Raw genomic sequence first — 23540 nt, 5'->3', positions numbered from 1 at the left:
GTGAATATACTGTCTGGTAACAATAACAAACCTGTGAATTTATTTTTATAATCTTTACAGTACTAATCATGTATGATTTTTCTGTAAACATTTTCAATAATACAGTGTATGTCAGTGTTTGCTGTATATGTGGTGGTACGGGAGTTGTTCTTTCCTACTGTTGGGTGTGTGCTGCACTCAATTACTGCCCTGCCTAGTTGTGTGTGTTTGGTTGTGTGAGAGTCTTTTTCGATGTGGGTTTGTGTGCGTGTCATTCGGTCAGCTGTGTGAATGTTTGTTTTATGTATTTTAATTTCCAGTCATACAGCTTTTTTTGGCCTGACTAATCTGCATGCCCTCTTGCTGGTTCCTGTCCTAACAGGGGGTGTCATTTGATCAAGTCAATAATCTGCTGATTGAGCCTGCTCGAATTGAGGAGGAAGAGGTCTGTACCTATTCTCTTTCCATCCAAACCGCTCTCTTCCTTGCTTTCCCTCTCTTTTGATCATTCACTCACCTCCAGGTCAGGAGATCACTGCCCACCAAAAAATCCTATTAATAATCCAATCCCACTGGCTAGGGAAACGCTGACTAACATTTTCTTTAAACCACTGCTGTTGTGATGGACCCCGTGTTTGGAGAGGAAGATACGTGTCATCTGTTTAATCAGGGTTAATGTATAGTTAGCTTGTCATTACGGCAAAATAAACCCCAACAGGGTATCAGTCCTGATCCTGTTAAAGGGTTTATCTTGTGAACATCGTCTCGCTTGGTACATGGCACCAAATAAATGGACATGAAATATTGATTTGAGTACACTTTAGGCCATATTATACTCCGTATACTTCATACTAAAGCATTTTTATATAAAGTCAAATATTTATTATCTAATTTCAGGGATAATAAAACCTTCATAAAATTCAAAAATGTTATCTTCACACTTGCCAATCTTTTATCCAAACTAGGTGTCATTACCGTGTTTGCTGCCTTCTGTTTTTTTTTTTTTTTGCTTTTCCATCGTCTGCTCCTGTGTCAGGTTCTGTGGCCCAAACCAACAAGCTAATAGGAATGTTTAATTTTTGCCGCATCGTTTTATAGGTGTCTGTGCCCCCTCTGATTGAAATGACCAAAACTCTAGCACGACAGCTTTGTGTATAAATAATTGACGCTGTCATATACCATTATTCAAAACGGATGTTTTCAGAAGCCCTTAAAAACACTTGTAGACTTTTATACTTAACTACAGGCAAATTCCCGTGTCTGTATTCACAACCATAAAAGTACCAGCCAAAATTGAGCTTCTGTATAAAACTGTTATATTCTGTCAAATGGTCATTTCATTTTCACAGTGCAGGATAAAAACGTAACATGAATATTCATTTTGCAGTGATATCATCAGCTTTGCTTTTGATTTCAACAGAAACCTGTCACATTCATTTCTGTCATTCATTTGATTAATTTGTGGATTAGATATAGTTATATCTAAAATGAGGGGTTTTCAAAAAAACTTTTACCAGTAGCTATAGCTGTGGATAAAATAACAAGCGTGTTGCGTTTCTTACGTTTCTGAAGAATCGAGAGTGGAGTGCAGTTCAAATCTCTAACGGCCCAGAACATTATTCTCTCTTCTTCACTTCCCCATCTGCTTTCCCTTCATCCCCACTTTGCATGGCTTGCTGAGGTAGAATCAACCATATCTAGTCCCACAACACATCACTAGACAACTGTACAAGTCCTTCTTTCATTTTGTCACTTGTTAGGTATCTCACAGCATGACCTGTTTCATGACACGCGTGTCCTCACCTTTATCAGTCAATGCAGATGTTTTCTTTTTGGTTAAATTGTACTTGCTTTACTGTTTATTCTCATTAGGATGATATTGGATTGGATATTGGTTTCAAGTTGATATTATCATCAAAAGGAATGGAGATTAATGGAGATTGTATTTGTTTCACCTCTGCCCTATAATTTAGCCCTTGGCATCTCTTAATATGAATCTTTTGCCCTTAATCTTCAAAACTCAAATCAGTCTTTGAGGGTTTTTTTTATGGACATATATCACATAAATATATAGCATGCATAGACTCTTGATGTTCTGTCCCAACAGTGGCTTCTCTCCTTGATTTTGTTTTTCACTTGTAAGGTAGGGAAATTGTGTTAAATCTGTTTACCCGTTTTACTTTGACTTCATCATCTGACACACATTGTTGTATTGTATTGTATTGCATATACAAATAATTAGCCCTTTCCGATTTCTAATCAATAATCTTACAAAGAGTATGTGTAACCTGACAACATAAGGTTGTAAACTGTGATCTTTTGAAAGTATGTGAACCCTATTTACTCACCTAGTTTATGCTTATAAATATTAGCAATTTTGCTTTTCTTTTACAGCTTGATCACACACATACGACATACAGTTAAGATTTTTTTGCAATTTTGAAATCATCAGATTTTTTTATGTCTTTCATTTGGGTCTAAATCTCTTGAGATTACTCTGGAATGATCTATGAGTAGTATGTTTTCACTAAGATAATGTAAGGAACAATTAACATATCAAGGAAAGAAGTTTGCTGGTGGGCAATAAACATTATCAGTCTTCACATTTTTATCTTCACTCTAAACAAGCATGCACTGCATGAAAACTTTTTTACCCCCAGTTTTTGCGCCACCTGCTGTACATGACTCGTGTTTTTGTTTCAAGTTAAACGGCTCATAGCTAAGGTAACAATTGTTCGTTGAGACCTGCTTTTGAAAGGAGGTTTTTACTGCACCTGTCCGGGATTGTCTGATCTCTTTCTTTCATTCGTAGCTGACACTGACCATCCTGAGGCAGACTGGTGGCTTAGGCATCAGTATTGCAGGAGGGAAAGGATCTACACCTTACAAGGGTGACGATGAGGTACAGTTCCAGAGGCTTTCGTGTGATCGATGTATTTCAGGAAATGCTGTGTTGTTAGGTTTTAATATAATGCACATGTCCTTCTTTTCAGGGTATCTTCATCTCCAGAGTTTCAGAAGAGGGTCCTGCAGCCCGGGCTGGAGTCAAAGTGGGAGACAAACTCCTTGAGGTGAACATCTGTCCATGTACCTGGCTATTTTTCTACATCTGTAACCAATGTGGAGGACATGATTTTCATTTGTCTGGCTGTTTTTACTGCTCTATCAGTCATCCGAGCCATTTTTTTAATTCTTCATCTTCGCATTCGTCTCAGGTAAACGGAGTGGACCTGCACGGAGCAGAGCATCATACAGCTGTCGAGGCCTTGCGTAACTCTGGGACAGCTGTGGTTATGACCGTCCTGCGGGAACGCATGGTGGAACCGGAGAACGCCATCACCACCACACCGCTACGACCGGAGGATGATTACTTCCCCCGGGAGAGACGGTCCAGCGGTCTACCTTTTCTCCTGGAGCCGGAATCACCGGCTGTTAACACCGGACCCTGTCAGCGACTAGCCACCTGTCTGATCCGCAACGATAAAGGTTTAGGATTCAGTATCGCCGGAGGGAAAGGGTCAACACCGTACCGAGTAGGAGACACGGTAAACAATCAAGCTTTCTAAGTTTGGGCCTTACGAGGATTGATTTTGCAGATACGCTCTTCTGATGAATATTTTATGGTGTTTATTGCTTGCTATCAGGTTCTGCAGTGTTTTTGTTTTTTTTGTTTGTTTACCGATCTGATCGCTTGACATGTCAGCCACTCTGTCTATACTTTCCTGTTAAACCTATGTAGTGTCTCACTATGCAGGGCTCTCTACCTCCGTACTTCTAGGATGGCTCACCAAGGCAACGATGATTAGAATTACAAGGGCTGACACCCAATAGGGTGTTAGATTAGAGGCAGGCAGGGGGATGAAGTATTTTTGGCCCTCCGTTGCAGACACGCATGATACTGCCCTCTATCTTTTGACACACATGGAGGAGACATAGTCTCACATTAGCACATGCACACACACTTGTGATTTGTAAGTTCTGTATTTGTCCTTCTGCTTGACATTCGTGTTTGCTTTTACTAACAAGTTTTTTTTTTGTGCTGAATCTAACAGCCTGCCTGCTAATTTGAGCCTTTGTCATGCATGCAACGGTTCACACATCTAGAGAGCATGCTGTTAAAGTGCTGACAAGGTCTGAAGTCTGGATTTTTGTGAAAAGGTTAAAAGATTTTAGCAGCTACAGAGTTGGCTGAAGAGTAAAGTGGCCTTGGAAGTAGTAAATAACCTGTTCCATGGATGTTTTAAATGTATTTTTACACGCATTCTTGGTTTCCTTGCCAGTTTTTCTGGCAATGTAACGGACTGTTAAAGCATAGCGGGTAATTTTAGGCTGAGGTCAGCAGGGTCATGCTGCATGTTGCAATAGTCTGCTGAACACACTCACACAGCTTTAGCATATACAGAAGCATTGAGACCTGTTGACCAGCTGCATGTGATGTCAGTTTCTGTGATTTCACTGCTAAGTCTCTCCCTAAACATTCAAAGCTGATATTGAGGACTGTGGGAATTGTGATGTTTGCTTATGAAGAAAGGTTAATTGGGAGTTCTGTTGTCTGACTCTTTTCTTCTGCCTAACTCTCAGGGAATCTTCATCTCCCGAATTGCTGAAGGAGGAGCTGCTCACCGAGACAACATCCTACACGTGGGAGACAGGGTCATATCAGTGAGTCCATCGGCACCTTTCTCTCTCTAAACTAGAAAAGGACACTTTATTAATTGTTTCTAGGTTAATGGTGCAGTAAGCGATTTTTGAGAAACGTTCGTTGATATTTGAAATCCAGCCCAAATACACCACTGGCTGTAAAATTATAAACGTGTTAATCATCAAATGGTCCTAGTTATTAGATGAATTGACCTGAGTTCATTTTATATCATGATGAATTGTAATAAATGGTCTTGTAGCAGCTTTATTTTGATCCACTTCACTGCATGAGTTCAGTAAAGGAGCAATTTGAAGTTTCCTTGTGTGTTGTATCCCATAACTTTTCTGCTTTTAAACCGTGAAATGATCTAAATGTGCACTACTCTCCTGAAAACCTTACAGCATTGTGGGAATCTATTCTCAAATGTTTTACTCCCTTGAGCACTTTCTCTCTATTTCGAGATGTTGCTTTCTCTCCCTCTGTCCTTGCATGGGTGAGCACTAACAAACTACTCGCCGCCTTGGTGTCGGTGATGGGAGGTTTTTGGCTTGTTCTGTGGGCCTGCTGTCATGGTAACTGCATGCGTTACCATAGCAGCTACTGCTCTTTGACCTTGTGGTAAGCGCCGGTACTGAATGGTCAGTGCTGACCCCTGTTTGTCACACTGGAGGAACGTCTTACTGCTAAACACAGTACAAAGAAATATAGAATTGGCTTCCTCACTAGAAGCAGGACAGACTTACACCGTTTCTACGCGAGCGACACGACACGACAAAAGACATTAGAAACGCATTAGAACCCATTATAATTTTACATTTTGTCCACACTGGATGTGGCGCGATGCAACAAACCCATTAAGAACAAGCAGGTTGTCATGTCGCGTCCGGTGTAGACACGGTGTTAGAATGTTACACCACGTCGCACTTATTGTTTTAAAGAAACAAATCACAAAATTCAGATAACAATAATTTAAACCATTTAGAGTATGGTTCTTGGCAAATATGGTGAACTAAAAACAGACAACAGCACTATTAATATTATTATTAGGAATTAAAGGCATTGTTCACCCAAAAATGAAAATTCTGTCTTTATTTACCATCTTGTCATTTCTTTCTTCTGTAGAACACAAAAGAAGATATTTTGAAGAATGTTGATAATCAAACAATAGCTGTACTCATTGGCTTACATTGGTTCTGTGTCCATACAATAGAAGCCAATGGGTACCGCCGTTGTTCGGTTGCCAACATTCTTTAAAATATCTTCCTTTGTCTTCTGCAACAGAAAGAAAGTCATTGTTATTATTATTTTTGGGAGAACTGTCCTGTTAAGTATCAAACTGAAACTGGATAAAACTGCTGGAATCTTTTGGTCAGAATACTTGAAGTATATTTACAGTGGATGCACATTTATATTAGATTTGTTAGATATTTGACAAGCTCTCGTAGTGTTTGTACAGTTTGCATTTTCCTCTTTGCTCTTTCCTCTTTCACCTGTTGCACATCCCTTTTACATTTTATAACTTCCCTTGTGAGACCGTTTTATGACACCGCTGAGCTTTTTAAGCTTCATGCATGATTCACACTAAAAACCCAGGCTTAGAGTAACAACTTTGATGGTGAAGCTGAGATACAGACTCTGAATGCCTAAAGGCATGTGCATTAGCTTCAAAGCAGGCCTTATTGCACAGTAACACATTTTCCCAACTAACACCCAGGCACTTTAACCCTGAAAAGTCTAACCAAAGCTCCACTGACATGCATCACATTACGAGCCTGTAAGATTTGTCATTACAACCTCAGCATGGAGGCTTTCTCTGCCCATCCTGGGCACACCGGCTCTTTCTGACTCTCTCTCACCTTTGGTGTTTGGCTGTCACTCCAGATCAATGGTGTAGACATGACAGAGGCCAGGCATGACCAGGCAGTAGCGCTGCTTACCGGCACCTCCCCCACCATCACCCTAGTGGTCGATCGGGAGCAGGCCAGTGCAGGGGGTGCCTCCCCTCGAACACGGCCTCATTCCCCCCCTCCCCCCGAGCCTTCTGACTCACCTGAGCAAGAGGAGGGAGGAGACGAGCCCCTCGGAAACCATCTAAACTGCCCCATGGAGGATGAGTACCCCATTGAGGTGAGAACAGGACCAAATGTGTTTATCAGTGTAATGGATTACCAGAGGCATTACTAAAATAAATGCATTACTTAAAGGTTTGGACTATTGAAATATATTCTTATGATAGCTTTGTCATTTTCAATGCCTTGCTCAACAGCGAAAGTGGTGCATGGTATGAATATTGCGTAGTTAGATATATTAGGATTGTGTTTTGGCTTTGATTTGGGTAGAAATCGCTCTGTGATTTAAATGATCGCTCCTTATGTGTGTTTATGCTAATACAAAGTTATAAGTCATCAAATTTGAATAGACGTCAACATGAATTTTCACATATGTAGGTTTATTGATGGTCTTGCTTGATAACCCAACCTAAAGGGACAGTTCACCCAAAAATGAAAATTCTGTGATTTCCGTTCATCTCACCTAGGCTAGTACACACAGGTATGCGGCCGGCTCAGTTCATCAGTGGTTGTTGAACTCCAGTAAGAAGGCTATTTTATTCACTTTAAATGAAGTGATTCTCTTTAATGTAGTTGATGCTGATACATTAATAAATTAGTTGTGGCAAAAAAGGCTGATTATTGATGTATTTTCCATGAATCTGCTATGTTAGCGATTAGAACGTTACTTAGCTAGTTAACGTTAGCTTGTTTACAATAGCTTGTTGAATAGTGCGTCAAACACTGCAACTAACACGCTGAAGCCGTTTCCCATGCATTGTTTTATTTGTGGCGACCTGGCATAATGTTAACATGAACGGCCACAATTAGCCACCGATCCTTGCCATTCAGGTCCCGTATCACACACAGTCACGCACATACCGGTGACAATTTAGTGACTTTGGCCATTTAGTTTTATTTGTCCACAAAAGGTGCACAGCTTTCATTCAGTTGGAAAAGGTCGTTTTCTCAGCATCTATTTTGTGCAGTGTGTGCGCGCGGCGGATAAGCTAAACATTCAGTTGACGAAGACAGAATTTTCATTTTTGGGTGAACTGTTCCTTTAAATTTCATGAAAATCAGTTATTTTTGTAGTCACTGATCATAATGTTTATTTATTGTTCATTCATTGTTAGAGCTATTGCAATTCTAGTGTCATACCAACTTTAACATTGATTGCATCTTCTGAATTTCCTGCCTGAACAGGAAGTGACCCTGGTCAAAGCAGGTGGTCCTCTGGGTTTGAGTATTGTGGGGGGTAGCGACCATGCCAGCCACCCCTTTGGAGTCAATGAGCCGGGAGTGTTCATATCAAAGGTAAATTATTTTCTTTTATTAGCAAGAAGGAAATGTCTTGAATTGTGCAGCCCTGTGCCAATTTTTTGCATGTTTTATTGTCTTGAAGACTTGTCTCGAATAAATTTTGGTGGCTTTTTTGTTTGTCTAGGTTATTCCTAATGGGTTGGCCTCTCAGAGTGGGCTGCGTGTAGGTGATCGTATCTTGGAGGTAAACTCCATTGACCTGCGACATGCCACGCACCAGGAAGCCGTCAGATCCCTGCTCGCCAACAAGCAGGAGATCCGCATGCTAGTGCGCAGAGATCCCTCACCACCTGGCATGCAGGTATGCTGTAATTTGTTTTTAGAGAGCAATATAATAAGAGGTTATTATCTTTTCTGAATGCTCTCTAATTCAAAACTTTCCATGTGTCATTGTGTAGGAGATTGTCATTACCAAGCAGCCTGGAGAAAAGCTGGGCATCAGCATTAGGGGCGGAGCTAAAGGCCATGCGGGTAACCCCTTTGACCCCACAGATGAAGGCATCTTCATTTCCAAGGTATGCATCATTAGGAGACACTTAGTTCAAGTATATGACACAAACTCCTATTAAATTTTTAAAATATTAGTCTGATTACCTCCTGGCTTTTTTAAAGCATCATTGTTGGGTTGTAAGCAACTTTTGTTCTGTTCATTATAAGTTTCTTATTTTTACTATTTAAGTCCTTTAACTGTTTCTCAAATATTTTTTGTAGGTGAGCTCCAGTGGAGCAGCAGCGCGAGATGGGCGTCTGCTGGTGGGCATGCGTATTCTCGAGGTTGGCAACAACAGTCTGCTGGGAATGACGCACACGGAAGCAGTGAGAGTCTTGCGTGCTGCCGGTGATTCCCTGGTCGTGCTTGTATGTGATGGCTTTGATCCAAGAAACGCTGCTGGCATGGAGGTAAGTACTTAGGTTATTCAACACCCTTAGAAGTAGGAGCCATGATTCCCTCTAGTGTACAGTACAGCGGTCCAAATGATTTTATATATCGTCGCTGTCGGGGGAAACCTCCTATGTCCAAATTTGGTTAATTTCATATTTTTTCACAAATCGATGCTATTGGTCAGTCTTCATGTGGGTCTGTTATTTTTACAAATTATTAACCAATCTAGAGTGTTGAAAATAGCTTGAGAGCAAATCTCTTAACTCCATTGGACACTTCAACTGTCTGAGAAGTCTCGTAACTCCACCTCTTCTTCACTCCGCGGGAGCCTCTCGGCATTACGTCTCCTGATTGAAAGTTTTTTAGACAATAACGAGTGAAAATAGTTAGGTTAGATACATTTGAGTAGGCCTGTTTTGTTAAAAATCGATAGCTGTAATGCTTCGGTGCAGAAGGAAGCCCGTGAGCCACGAAGGTAAGTTTGCGAGCAGATTCGGCTAATTTCCACCTATTAGACAGCCTAGTCAGCTCATCGTTTTTTGTATTACATCACTTATAGTTCTTAAACCTTTAAAATCGAGTTTATGAAGATGTATGTAACCACAATCATTAGCTTTCATTAGCTCTTAAAGCCTCGTCTCTTGTCAAAAGGCTCAACGCGACCGCAGACTTTGATGAACACTGCTGGCAGCAGCTACGTCTGTGTCCGTACCATTCTTATCAATGACAGCGTAATCTCGTATCTCCCTGCTCCCAAGTTATAAACCTTGTATCTCCGATTATACATGGTTTTGGGGAAATGTTGTGTTAATGTTGGTACACAACAGTATATGATAGCAATATAAGGTATAATACCAACTTTAACGATACAATGTTTAATAACCCAAAAAATATGCAGTTTTTTTAATTTCCTGAAAAATAATGGTTGTGGAGATGCGAGGATTCTGCCCGACAGCGACGATATATTTATTACATCACATGATAATGATTTTTGTGTTTTCAGGCATCCCCTGGTGTTATTGCAAACCCTTTTGCGGCCGGTATTGTGCGTAAGAACAGTATGGAAAGCATCTCATCAGTTGACAGAGACCTGAGTCCTGAAGAAATTGACATTATGCAAAAGGTGAGAATCACTGTCTTTATCACACAGCACAATAACAGCAAACACGTATTCAGGAATAAAACAGCACCTGTCTGCCTGGTTGTTTCTGCAGGAGGTGGAAATGGCGAGGGAGACGTCACAGTGGGAACGGGAGGACATGGAGAATGTCGTAAGTGATTTTTCTCCCCTAAATGCCCATCTGTTATAAAATGCAAACTGATATAAAACTATTAACCATTTTCAAATATCTTCTTTATAACTTGCTAATATATGTGGATCTGTCCTTTTCTTTCTGTTGACCCTTCCGTCCCCAAACCCCTCTGAATGCTTCTCATTCCACACACCACATCATGTTTTATTTGATTCCATTCCCCCCTTTATCAAATACATTCATGGGTCTTTGTGTTCTCATTCATTCATCGCCTAACCCTCATTCTCATTATTGCAATGGATTTCATTGTATGTGTGTGTGTCCATCTTTGTGTGGGCAAAACATGCGATTGTGTGTGTGATTGGTGACCCTGAACCACCACCCATTCCCCTCGCCCTTACCCTCCCTCTTCTGGTAAAGGAGCGTATGCGTTTGGAGCGCGAGGAGGCAACTCGCTTGCTGGAGGAGGAAACTGAGGTGAGGCCTTATGCCCTCCCTATTTTTCCCCCGCAGTAGGGCGCCAGGACCAGAACACTGGATCAGCAATCACCTTGAACATAAACAGAAGATATGAGTTGCATATAAAACCTCTGAGGAAGCTGCCACAGGAACTTGATTGAATTTGATTGAAAAGTCAAAATGAAAGCTATTGTTATTGAAAGGAAAGTTGCAGCATTTGCTGTGTTGAGAAAAATAAATGTATTTATTCATTGTGTCTTTCCAACCGTTTACCTACAGAATTTGAGCACTGGACCATTAAAACTGGACTACAAGACACTGGCAGCACTACCTACAACCAGTCTACAGAAAGTTAATAGAGTAAGTTATTGCACGTCAAATCTACAAATAGTAGAAAGCACCAAGAATGAAGATGCTTGATAGACAGCTGCAGTGTATTGGACTTAAAACCCAACTAATGTGCATTATATCCCTAACAGATTTTTGTATAGCACATACCACATGACTGCTGTACGATACGTGTCAAGAAATGGCCTTCAAGTTTATTTCAGAGCCACTTTATACAAGTTCATCACACAATAACTGATCTGATTCACTTCTGGAAACTGCTGTTTCATGTGAAACTGAAGGAAATTGCCTCTTCTCAAAATCATCTACTTGATTAAGGCCACATACTGTTTTAGTCAAAAAGACAAAATCTTGTCTTGACCAAGTTCTGTTTCACTTGGTTATGGAGTCATTGATCCTGTCATTGCAAGTGACTGGAATAGCAGACTTTTTGGGGGAAAATCTGTGACAGAATGTGAGAATAAATCTAAATATGGTAAAAGCATAAATAAGCCGAAATATTTGTCATAATAATAAACAACTTGTGAAGGATAGTGGACAGAGGTGGGTAGAGTAGCCAAAATCTTTACTCAAGTAAAAGTACAAGTAACTAGAGAAATTGTTACTCAAGTAAAAGTAAAAGTCACTATTTTAAAATTTACTTGAGTAAAAGTAAAAAAGTATGCAATGAAAAAACTACTCAAGTAGCTAGTTACTTTGTATCTGATTATATAGGCCTACTACATAAAATTAATATTAACGCCAATATTTTAATATGACATTTTAATCAATATTTTTAATTATCATAAGCAGATATATTTGCAATATACTAGAGAGACTAAAGAATAGACAAACACAGAAGAGACGAGCATTTCTGTAAATTTCATCTAGTCCTGATGTCAATGTAGTTTACACAACTTATTTAGAATAATAGACCATGTCAAACTAAAGCATTAACTAAACTCAGAGCATTTCCTAAGATGATCTAGATCATCTGCAGTGCTCTCTTAAATGAAATACACATTTTTGAACAAAGCTCGTGTTTTCTCGTGTTGTGTCACGTGTGTGTTGTGAAACGCTCTTACTTGTAAACAAACAGTAAACAGTGAACCACACGCCCATCAACAAGTTTTCTTCCTTCTGTTCTTCAAATGTATATTTCTGCAAGCCCACGTCTCTGTGTCTGACAGGTAACGCGCATGTTGCGGTGTCTGACGAACAGCTCGCGCGGGTGCGCGCATATTCAATTCAATTCATATGGCGGGCATTTATCATTGCTGGCAAACAATATGACACATTTGCAGTTTTGATTGTATAGATATAGATTCATATCCACTTCATCCAACGCTCTTTGTGTTCTGCGTGTTCTTAAGTTTCGCGCTACGAGGAGTGAGTAATCCTGCTTCAGATGATTCAGATCGTGCTGCGAACTGAACAAATCATTTGAACTGATTCATTAGCCTATTCAAATGGTTTTGCCCATTGTTCAATTAATGCTTTCAAAAGAATCGACTCAAACGAATCGATCACTCGGGAATGCCCGTAAAAAGAGACGACAACCTTGAAATAAACAACGCGTTTTAAAAAGCTTATTTTAAAATGAAGGAACGAAGGAACGTCACGCAATGTAAGTTATGTAACGAAGTAAAAGTACAGATTTTCTATTAGAAATTTACTCAAGTAAGAGTAAAAGTACACACTTTTAATTTTACTTAAAAAGTACATTTTTTCCAAAATGTTACTCAAGTAAATGTAACGAAGTAAATGTAGCGCGTTACTACCCACCTCTGATAGTGGATGTGTAGAACATTGTAAATGATTTGGCGTTTGAAATCTGCAGGGTGCAGATTCCACATGAGTCTCCTCATAACTTTATAAATGTGTTTTTAAATGGTAAGGGTTTATTAGTATTGGTTTTCTGAAACATAATCAGGTCATGCTCTACTTTTTCCAGCAGTGCTTCTTTTACTTATACTTATGAAAGTGAAGCAGTCCAGCTGCTTGCCTAAATGTGCAGCAACACCGGCATGAATTCCTATCGTACCACTGACAAAATACAGATTATATTTACTGGTGCTTGAAGTTGCGTTGGGGGGTGGGTGCTGTCTGACAGCTGACTGCAGTTCATTCAGTTGTTTTAAATGTAAGGCTGTGAGCTGATTGGGCAAGCTATTCAGTGGGTGTGTCCATTAAGGATTTGGGACTTGTAGTAGATCTCACTCGGTATCTTGAAAGTGAAGCTGTCTAGAGTCCGGCCGCTTGGAAATCAGCAGAGCTGCCGTCACTTTACTGTGAGTGCTAGTACTTTGTCCTTTCTTTTACTCTGTCCTTCTTTCACTACTTTTCCTTTTCCATCTGTGTGTTTTGTTTGTGTGTAAAACTGCTGCTCATTGAGGGTTCGATTGCTGAAGAAATATTGATAGCATCACCAATTTTTATGTTAAGTCAGTAATAATGTCTTTTACGAATTGTACAATGCCGAATAGATATTTCAGTGTCAGAATTTTAATCTCACGGTACTTGTTAACGTATTATTTGTTCACATTGGTAATGACAAATATTTGAAGGAAAGAGAAGATTTACAAACATTCAGAGCAAGTCTGTGAAAAGGCAAAATTTTAATGGCAATTATTTACATTTGATCAAAATCCAAACTCAGAAAGAGCTAACCGTGTGTATTGTATGCAATGCAAATGAAACAAAGCAAATAAAAGATCACATTATGGAAAAACTTTTTAATAATATTGTTTGGCTAACTGCCGGTTCCTATTATTATGTAATAATATGATGTACTCAATGCTGTTAGTGGTGCTAGGTAATATAATATAGCAATGGAATATTTGCTTTGTGCATTTTCAGACGTGCTATTTGCGTTACTAGCCTTGAGATATTCCTTGTTCCTTTGTAAGCATTTCTAGCCTGCGTGTCTTTTCTGGGAATGTCTAACCTACATAGCAATAGCAGCTGTTAGCAAAGTCAAGTGAGGAATGAAAGAGGCTTGACTGCCCTTAGACAGGGACACACTAGCACAAGGCTTTCAGCCACACGTTATTTGTGGTGTATGAAGAACGGTTTAGTTCCATCAGCCAGAACTATTTATAGAGACTGGTTTGTAGAACAGTATCTTTTATCTGCACAAGACCTTTTAAGTGCGGCCTATCAGTAAGAGACCCTTAGCTGTACAAGACCGCTACATCTTGAAGAGATCTTTCCCCCAAAAATGAAAATTCTTTCATCATTTACTCACCATGTCATTCCATACCTGTATGGCTTTCTTCTGCAGAACACAAAATAAGATATTTTGAAGAATGTTGGTAACCAAACGAGATTTGGACCCAATTGACTTCTATTGTATGGACACAAATTCACCAAGATATTTCTCAAAATGTCTTCTTTTGTTTTCCACAGAACAAAGTCAGTCATACAGGTTTGGAATGACACGACGGTGAATTAATGCTGACAAATGTTTGATTTTTGGATGAACTATACCTTTAAGCATCAGATCACAGCCTGTCTCCTTATAGTACCCTTTATTGTTCTGTTATACCACGGGGCTGTTGAATGCTTCATTCTGATTGGCTGACGAACGTTCGACGGGTGTGCATTATTTTTCAGTTAAACGCACACCTATGAAGGTGTTCCAGGTCTGCTGACCGCATTACAGTTCCATATCACTTCGCCAAGTTTAGCCTACTGTCCACCAGTGAATATGTATTTAACAACAGACACAGTGACAGGCAAATTCCATTGTCTGAGAAGAAATAACTATTAATATTTATGGACAGCATGAACATTTGAACAACAATGGCGTGAGCACTGTACAGGACTGTTCAGACGAAAAACTAAAGCATGTATCAAAGGTAACGGCAAACTACATGACACAATCAGCGGGTTAAAGATAAAACACGAAGCACAAAAATAACAACAACAACAACATGTTAAATTCGTCTGTGGAATGGGTAAACGGGACTTAAAACACGCAGGAAGCTTTCTATGCCACTGCGAGAACCGCAGCTGGCGCAGAGAGCTCCATGTCACTTTTTTCTCTTAATACTCTTCTTATACGACAGGGGTGTTAAATACGACGAAAACAAATCAAATATACTGTAAATACTTGTCTTTTCACTCTCAGTGAAGCAAACGCGTGTGCATGTGCACTGTCTGTCTTCCTCTCAATCTCGGAAAACTGCATGCAGGCTCAAGCAACGCCTTCAGATGAGATGCGTAAGAAATTAGTCCTACCAGAAAGAGCATTCCGGGACAAATACCATACAAATGTCTTGAGATAAAACATCGTAACAACGTCTTGTGATATCAGAACAACGTCTTGTGGTGTTGTGACCGTGGTATAAGCGGAATAATTGACTCCGGTCCGTTCAATTATCGAAAGTTAATGCACTCCCGAGGTGTAACGGCCACTCCGCTTCGCGTCGTGACCGCATTACCACCTCGGGGTGTGCATTAACTTTCGATAATTGAACGGCCCGTCGTCAATTATTCCTTACTTATTGTGTGCTGGTGATAGTCACACATTTAAACATTTTATAACTAATTGTTCTGTTAACTGTTCATACTACTTAGTGTATAATACTTTATAGGTATTTGCTCTACAGATGACGAAGCTATATAATTGTTTGAATGCTTTCTGCGTGGTATAACAAATGTCTATTAAAATACAACATTAAAATATACTGGCAGGTGCTGTTTATTATGACCTGGATTGTTTTAGATTTGAGACTGTCAGGGTTTGTGTTGTAGTTAAAGGGATACTTCACCCAAAAATAAAAGTTTGGCATCATTTATTTGCCCTCACCTATATATGGTTCTTATGTGGTACACAATGCAGGGTATTTTGTGTCCATACGATGGAAGTCAATGGGGGCCAAGTTGTTTGGACCAGTGTTCTTCAAAATATCTTCTTTTGTGTTCTCCAGTACAGAAAGTAATGAAAGTGCATAAATTTGACATTTTTGAGTCAACTATCCTTTTAATGTGATAGAATGAATATAGAATCCCATCATAAAGTTAGTGAGGCATGTTCTTTAGAATCAGTTAGTATATCGTGAGATTTCTCAGGATGATGGGATAGCTATATTTAGCACCTCACTCATCTGAATCTGAGTAACTGGTAGTAGCTTGTGAATTTCACATAGATATGACTCAACTCAACCCATTTGCTTGTTTCCTTACTGCTTCTCTTATTTTCTTGATCTGTTTTCCACCTTAGTGTCTCATTTTCTTGCTCTTTTTGTGTGTCTTTAGTTTTTGTCTCTCCTTACTTTATTTCTGCCTTTTGTCTCACTCACATTCTTTCTCATTCCTCAGTTTTCTTCCTCCTTTGCTACATTCATCCCAATGGAGGCTGCCATGTCAGCTGGCCCTGTAGACCCCCTGGGTTTTGAGAAGGTTCATGCTTCTATGTACCATGTAGAACCTGTTGTCCCCCCTCCGTCTTCAGAATGCCCAGCCGCAAGTTCAGCGGTATCCAAACACCCCCGAGCTCCCGCACAGGACCCCTTCCCAACTCTAGGGGTCCCACAAGAAGCTACAGAGGATGAAGAATGTCTTGTGGACTCCCAGCCGATCTGCTTTAGTGAAAATCCCTTCCTTGTGGCTAATCGCAAGAGCAAAGGCCGGCCTTCCGAGGAGCGTATTTTATCAGGGCCACCTGTGGGTTATGGCAGGCTTGGGCAGCTGCAGCCCTGGTTGTACAGCAAGGCAAGCAGCCTTGGAGAGTGTTTTTCAGCTGAGTGTGTTTTCGGGGCAAGCATGGTGTGTTGTTAGTAGATATTTCGAGTTAACATACCACCTCAGTTGCAAATGTCTTTCAGAGATCTATGAGGGGACAGCTGTATTCGATTGACTGAGATATTTGAAAGTGTCTCCTGCTTATAAAAAGTGCTATTATTTTCAGATTTGTATATAGATAAATATAATAAGAGGTATTTGCTAAATGTACTATATTTAGAAAAAAGTGGAACACTATAAAGGGCATGTTTTGTAGTATGCATAACCCTGTGGTCTATAGTCATTCGAACATTCCCGGGACCTGAGAATGCTTTGAATGTGAACTCAACAGGTGTTACCATTTAGAGGAACGTACAACAAGTTAAAAATGTTTGTCCTATAGCATGACATAATGTTCTGGGTATGATTTTTTATGATCTGTGATGCATTTGTTATCAAGCATGTTGGAAGAACAATGTGTAAGCCTATTAAAACTGGCTTCAGTTACATGTTAATGTTTAATATTAATGCAAATCTCAAATCAAGATGAACCTCTACCATTTAAGTTCACGTGATTAATATGTAGTATTCAATACTTGGTTGAACCTTTAATTTAGCAAATCTTGCTTTTTGGAGATGGCATGCCTCATCTTGCTTTGGGATGTACTGTATAGATTTTGAGCAATTTTTTATCTTTACTTGCTTGACTTGTTACATGTTGTGATGATGTTTTTAATCCTGTGCTTCAGGCTTCCCCCTCTGAGCCCCTCCGGATTGACAGTCCTGTCCGTGATATAGCACATTCGCCATACAACTCACAGGTCAGTTCAGTTTCAAACTTTCAGTCATTAAAGGAATAGTTCACCCAAAACTGAAAATGCTCGAATAACTTTCTCACCTTCATGCCATCCCAGATGTTTATGACCGTTTCTTCAGTTGAACAAAAATCATTTTATATTAAAATGTTTAATGTTTCTAATTATACTGTATATGAGATTCAAAATTGGCAAAGCAAGTACATCCATAATTACAGTAATCCAAATGACTTCCGAGTGTAAAAAATGTCTTCTGTAGCTGGAGAGAAAGCTGAAAGAAAGTTTGATAGAAAAGTAGCTTTTGTAGAGAAATTGAAATGTTAGAAGGCTGAGCCGAGCGATTTTTGCAGACATGGCAAAAACTTCAAATCTTGTTGGTTTTCACAGGTCTCTTTGAGTTTTTAAAGGGGTCATATGGCAGAAGTATGTGTTTTTCTGTGTTTTTGGTGTGTTATAAGTTGCCCATGCACGTATTAGACACGTAGAATTGCACAAATGAAAGTGTCGGAACAAAAGATGCATTCTATCTAAAAGTGAATGCTCACCCAGACTTGCCTGAAACGCCTAACCGTGTAACGTGAAACGTGTAACCACACCCCGGCGAATCTATGTAGCATCGTTACATGTTTTGACTAAGACAGCCCAAATCTACGCGTAGTTAAGGTGGGTGTAATTGTAAATCTCATTGTATCGTCTGTCAGTACAATTGCTTTGGAACCTGATGTTCCGAATATGGTAAGAGGCGTTACATTTCCGTGAAATGCTTACAGTATTTGACCAATCACTACGCACTGGTGAACTGGCCAATCATAGCACACCTCGCTTTTCAGAGCGATGAGCTTTGTAAAAAATCAGCGTGTTTCAGAGAGGCGGGGAAAAGAGGAGATACAAACATGCACGGTATGTAGAAAATACAACGTTTTTTAAACTTTAAATGGTGTATACACATTGCATTACATCTAAAACAAACAATAATATTCGTTTTAGCCGTGCAATGTGACTCCTTTAAGTTTTGGTCACCTTAAAGGTGCTGGACCCCCTTGTCCTGGAAAACCCTTGAAAAATAGTGAAAATATCCTTTAGTTTAAAAACAGCTTGTAAATAAAAAGCTAATGCTTTGACATTAATACGTTAGAAATGGGCGAAGAAATGTTTTGAATTGTGGGGCAAGTAAAGCTCGATAGCTGTACTTTGATCATTTTATTGTGGAATGCATGTGATTTCTATGGCAGTGAGTATGTGTATTTAGAATCTCTCATTTTATTAAATGTGATACTTGATCTGAAAAGTTTGAGAACCACTAATCTCGCATATATGCTTGTTCTTTAAATAATTAAAATGCTGATGTTAATGTAAACAAACAAATGATGTATCTTATCATATAGGAACATAAAAATAACCAATAATACTTCATTATGACAGAATTTCGGTAGCAGTTAAAGTGGTGTGAGACTCCATTTCAAGTCTAAAAGTCTCTAACCCTACCTTAGCTGCCACAGTCATTGCATACTTCATGTACTACACTTTATTTTTACAGTTTTGTTTTATTGGTATATTTTGTTTATCTGTGACCTTTTTAGAATTTAAAGATTAACTTAGAATTTCTGTGAAAATGAGATCTCTAGTTGTAGTCCTTGAAAATAAAAAATGTGTTTGAAAAGTCCTGAATTCTCTATACAATGTCTGTACAGACCTTGATGAGAGAATGTTCATTTGCGGGTAAACTGTTCCTTTTATTCTTTTAATTTTTATTTTCCAAGGAAAGGTTTTATGAAGATGTGAATCAGACATAAGTTTACCAGAACAGGTTGATGGGGTTTAAGAGACTTAAAGGCGGGGTGTCCGATTTCTCTTAGCTGTTGTTGATGTTCAAATCACCAAAACAAACACACCCCTACCCCCATCTTTCGCTTTCGTCAGCGCTCCGCTCGGCTAATGTCCGTCCTGTGCACCTTACTGCTGATTGGCTACAAGGTTGTTTTCGGTTACCCCGCCTTTAATAAACCATGGCTTTAACACCAAGTGCTTTTGTCTGAGGTACATTGTTTCAGACATTAGCAGAGTATGATGTTTCTTGACCACTAAAAGTCTTTCACTGATTTTTACATCTTTTTCGTTGTTTTGTGTTCCAGTCAAGCATTCATTTGCCCTCAAATGGAAACACCAAAGATAATTCATCAGTGAGTGTCCTGTAGTGCAGACGTCTGCCTTTAAACTAGACTGAATTGGAGCAGAGAGTACTTTTTCAGCCAGTATTGTGTAAACGCCACATGTAAAAGGGATAGTTGACCCAAAAATGTAAAATCTGTCATTATTTACTCGCCCTCTTGTCATTTCAAACCTGTGTGACTTTCTTTCTTCTGCAGAAACACTATATTTTAAAGAATGATGGTAACTGAACAACAGCTGTATCCATTGACTTGCATTGGTTTTGTGTCCATGTAATAGAAGTGATTGGGTACCGCCATTGTTCGTTCTTCATATCTTTTGTGTCCTGCAGAAGAAAGTCATGTTGTTTATGACAAGAAAAGATGACAGAATTTTCTTTTTTGGGTGAACTATCCCTTTAAATACAGTCAAATGCTTCTGTAAATGGTACTGTAAATCTTTTAGCAGGTACCTTCCTATTCTATTTCCCAGATGCTTGGTTATAATTAAAGTATGATAATCAGCAATGTTCTTTTCTTTCTAGACTAAACCAGGTGCCATCCAGCCTCTGTCTCGGGTTCGACCCCCTGCGTCTCCAGTCAGTCAGGATGGCCACAGCAGTCCCAATCCTTTCCAGCATGGCCTCTCTCCCATCAACTCTCAGACCACTGTAAGATCCATCACCACTGTCTGAACCCTTTCATCCTCAGTTACTATTGTCTAAAGACCAGCAGAGCTTTCTGCGACTGTTGCGTTTTTGTTCGTATTCATGTATATACGACAAGGTGTGATTTTTGTTCTTCCCGTGAAGCCTTATAAACTGTCACACTACTATCCAGGACAGAGAAATGGGTTGCTAAGATAACCAAAGACTTACCAACTCGGAAACATTTTAGTCTTCTCATTGCAAGTAACATTGTGCCTGTTTTCTATCAAGATCTCTCTTGAATTTTTTTCTTTTCAAATCTCACAAACCACATCGTTTGTACAGCGAGGTTTACGCTAACATCTCAGGATACCAGCGTAAACCGAAATATCACCCAAAGTCAGTTTCCCCAGCCATCCACCTCAATCTTTCCTCCATCTTCTCATCCACACGAGCCGGCTGCATGCTCCATACTATTTCTCCCTATGCTGCTCTGTCTCTCATTGGCTGTTCCATCCTTTTTGTCCTCTGTCTGTTTCTCTATCCCCCCACTCCCTGGCCCTCAACCCCCGACCCCTCATGCAGCCTCGTGCCCCATCCCCTGACACATTTGAGGGATTGAATATCAAGCAGGTATATAAGGCCTTCGCAGCTGTGCCACACTCCCTGGCCGTACTGGAACCCCCGCAGGTAGGACGAATGCTCCTCTAGGTTGTGAGCATGTTGTGGTCCCCCATCATCCAGTGCGTGGTCACACATTCTTCTTGTTGGACGTCGGGAGCTTGTTGCTTGTTTGCTGTTGTGCATGAGTCACTCATATGATGGGACACTAATGTGCATCATCCATCACTCGTTTAGTGTTTTTGAAATTGTGACTCCTTGTGGTGGAACGTGTGTGTAAAACCTTTTTGTCTGACTGATGTCTATTTAACTCATATATATATATATATAGTTTTTCTGTTTTAACTTAATGGTTTTCTAATCTCTCTCTCTTTTCGCCATTTTAGGATTTGTATGCTCAGAGAAACAACGTCAATGCAAAACAAACATCTCCAGAGGTATGTCGTCATGAATTAGTTTACATAATGACATGCACTATTGTATGAGCCTGACTCCTAAAAGGAAGACACACTGAGCGCTTTTCCACCATCGCGCCGAACCGTTCTAAGCACAGTCTGAAACGGTTACAGTTATGTTTCCACGTGTGGCTGGTTCGACACGACACGATTACAAACTGTTCTCGGCTCGGAATTTTCAGCACGGTTCTATAACCATGAATACGGCTATATAATGAATACTCGCAGAGGCATTATAGCTCAGACTCTTGTGTTACCAAGGCAGCGCGTGACGCGTTTGTGTTTACATTCTAAAAATTCCCGTTATCAGCCCTGCGGTGGAAAAGGAAACCATTTACGTACCGGCTGGCATGGATCGACACGGAGTGGAACGATTAAGCAACAAGAACGATTCGGCGTGATGGTGGAAAAGCGCTCATTGTTTTTGCGTAACTATTCTTTTAATACTTGTTGCATCCCAGTATTGTTTGTAAGCATGGTATTGATGCACTGTACGTGTACATGGGTCTTTCAGTTGAATAATGAGGTGTTTGAGGATGATGGTGGTGTTCCTCTCACCCCTCGTCCCTCCCTCACCTCTGATCGCCTCGAGTACAGGAGCCTGGCAGCCGTGCCGCGCCTGTCTCGCCCCTCAGTGGAGCAGAAGGTACCGAGATCATCTCCAGCAGAACCGTTTTGACAGTTCCTGACATTTTGGATTCTCTTTTAGCTTGGGCGGTGGCGGTGCAGGTGTATGTGTCGCTTCGGATCACAGCAAAAGAAACTGTGATTCGCCTGTGTCAGAAATATCTTTGGTTTTAATGAACAAACCAGGATCAGGTGGTGACACAGCATGAGTTATGCCAAGGGAGGAATATGTGATCACGTGTTAATCTCACAAATCGAACTTGTAATGCATTCTTTGTCTGATTTCAAGAATACATCTGATAAATCAGATCTTTTACGCGATGGCAGCAGATTGTTCTTAATCGTGCATCATCATGGTGGTGGCAAAGATATGAGCTTTTGTGCAAACGTTGTACGCATTCTGCTCAAGTATGTTTTCTGAGTTTCAGAACTTCATGGGAGCTTCTCTTGCATGTTCGATGCATGGAAAACATGTTTGCATGTGAAGGTTTCGTCACAGGTTTGCTAAATCTTAAATGGCCCTCTATCTCTCCCAGACACCTCCCACTTTGGGCAGAGGCACCCCAGAACAGCGCTCCTTCAGAGACAGACAGAAGTATTTCGAGATTGACGTGAAGCAGCAGACTCCAGACAACAAACCCAAACCTCGCGTCTCACTGGTGGGAGAAGATGACTTGAAGAAAATGAAAGAGGAAGAAGGTTTGGTCTTTTTTAAACTAACTGCACATAACCACAGTGTTACCTTGAGTTTATAAGTGAATCACACGGAGTTATGTGTATGCGTCCATTGCATCCTTCCTTAGCTAAGCGAATTGAACACAGTTCACAAGAGTATATGCTGGATGAAGATGAGGAGGAGGATGAGGAAGATCTGGCCAAGCAGGTGGCAGATATGAAGGCTCATGGAAAGGTTATTCTGGATGGTGTGGAGTACAAAGTCGAGAGCATAGGAAGCCGCGGTTCATCGTCTCCGATGCACTGTGCCACACCGCCGAGCTATTACGCGACACCTCCCAGCTCAGGGTGAGCTGTGTTTGTTATGATTATCTGGTTTATACAGTTTTATGGTATTATGTACGTATTGTAGTACTTGGCAACAGCTAACACCGTAACATCTTCTCTTCAGTCCTTCCTCTGTCGATGGTAAAGGAGACTTCCAGCGAAATTCTGTGGAAGACAGTTTTAGATTGGAGCAGAGACCTAATTCCATGACTAGGTATTCAACGCTTGCAATTAAAGGGACAGTTCACCCAAAAATGAAAATTCTGTTGTCATTTACTCACCCTCGAGTTGTTCCAAATCTGTATAAATGTCCTTGTTCTGATGAACACAGAGAATGATATTTGTAAGAATGCTTGTAACTGTTTTTGGAACCCATTGACTACCATAGTAGGAAAAATGTCAATGGTAGTCAAAAGTGCCCCAGAACTGTTTGCTTTCCTACATGCTTCAAAATATCTTCTTTTGTGTTCAACAGAACAAAGAAATTTATAAAGCAATTTTTCCTAGTTTGGTAGTCAATGGTGGCCATTCACTGTTTGGTTACAAGCATTCTTCCAAATATCTTTCTCTGTGTTCATCAGAACA

The 23540-nt window shown here is 40.1% G+C and overlaps 1 protein-coding gene across 15 annotated transcripts in view; it reads left to right on the top strand.

Moving 5' to 3' along the window:
• Positions 1 to 23540, top strand: part of scrib (scribble planar cell polarity protein) — a 93299-nt gene that overhangs the window by 60465 nt on the left and 9294 nt on the right. For 7 of the 15 annotated variants that reach the window (XM_057343676.1, XM_057343757.1, XM_057343636.1 and 4 more), the window contains exons 16-37: positions 362 to 424; positions 2792 to 2881; positions 2973 to 3050; positions 3195 to 3524; positions 4561 to 4641; positions 6503 to 6748; positions 7876 to 7986; positions 8117 to 8293; positions 8391 to 8507; positions 8704 to 8892; positions 9879 to 9998; positions 10090 to 10146; positions 10549 to 10605; positions 10867 to 10947; positions 17391 to 17462; positions 20149 to 20274; positions 20836 to 20940; positions 21258 to 21308; positions 21841 to 21972; positions 22490 to 22652; positions 22757 to 22976; positions 23080 to 23169. In XM_057343676.1, the coding sequence (XP_057199659.1) occupies positions 362 to 424; positions 2792 to 2881; positions 2973 to 3050; positions 3195 to 3524; positions 4561 to 4641; positions 6503 to 6748; positions 7876 to 7986; positions 8117 to 8293; positions 8391 to 8507; positions 8704 to 8892; positions 9879 to 9998; positions 10090 to 10146; positions 10549 to 10605; positions 10867 to 10947; positions 17391 to 17462; positions 20149 to 20274; positions 20836 to 20940; positions 21258 to 21308; positions 21841 to 21972; positions 22490 to 22652; positions 22757 to 22976; positions 23080 to 23169 (2756 nt within the window). The remainder of the gene's footprint in view (positions 1 to 361; positions 425 to 2791; positions 2882 to 2972; positions 3051 to 3194; positions 3525 to 4560; positions 4642 to 6502; positions 6749 to 7875; positions 7987 to 8116; positions 8294 to 8390; positions 8508 to 8703; positions 8893 to 9878; positions 9999 to 10089; positions 10147 to 10548; positions 10606 to 10866; positions 10948 to 17390; positions 17463 to 20148; positions 20275 to 20835; positions 20941 to 21257; positions 21309 to 21840; positions 21973 to 22489; positions 22653 to 22756; positions 22977 to 23079; positions 23170 to 23540) is intronic. The other 8 variants (XM_057343657.1, XM_057343647.1, XM_057343739.1 and 5 more) reach the window with 6 other exon arrangements.

Source organism: Triplophysa rosa, linkage group LG1, assembly GCF_024868665.1.
Source record: "Triplophysa rosa linkage group LG1, Trosa_1v2, whole genome shotgun sequence".
Lineage (NCBI taxonomy): Eukaryota > Metazoa > Chordata > Actinopteri > Cypriniformes > Nemacheilidae > Triplophysa > Triplophysa rosa.
This window is presented reverse-complemented; position numbering and strand designations above follow the sequence as displayed.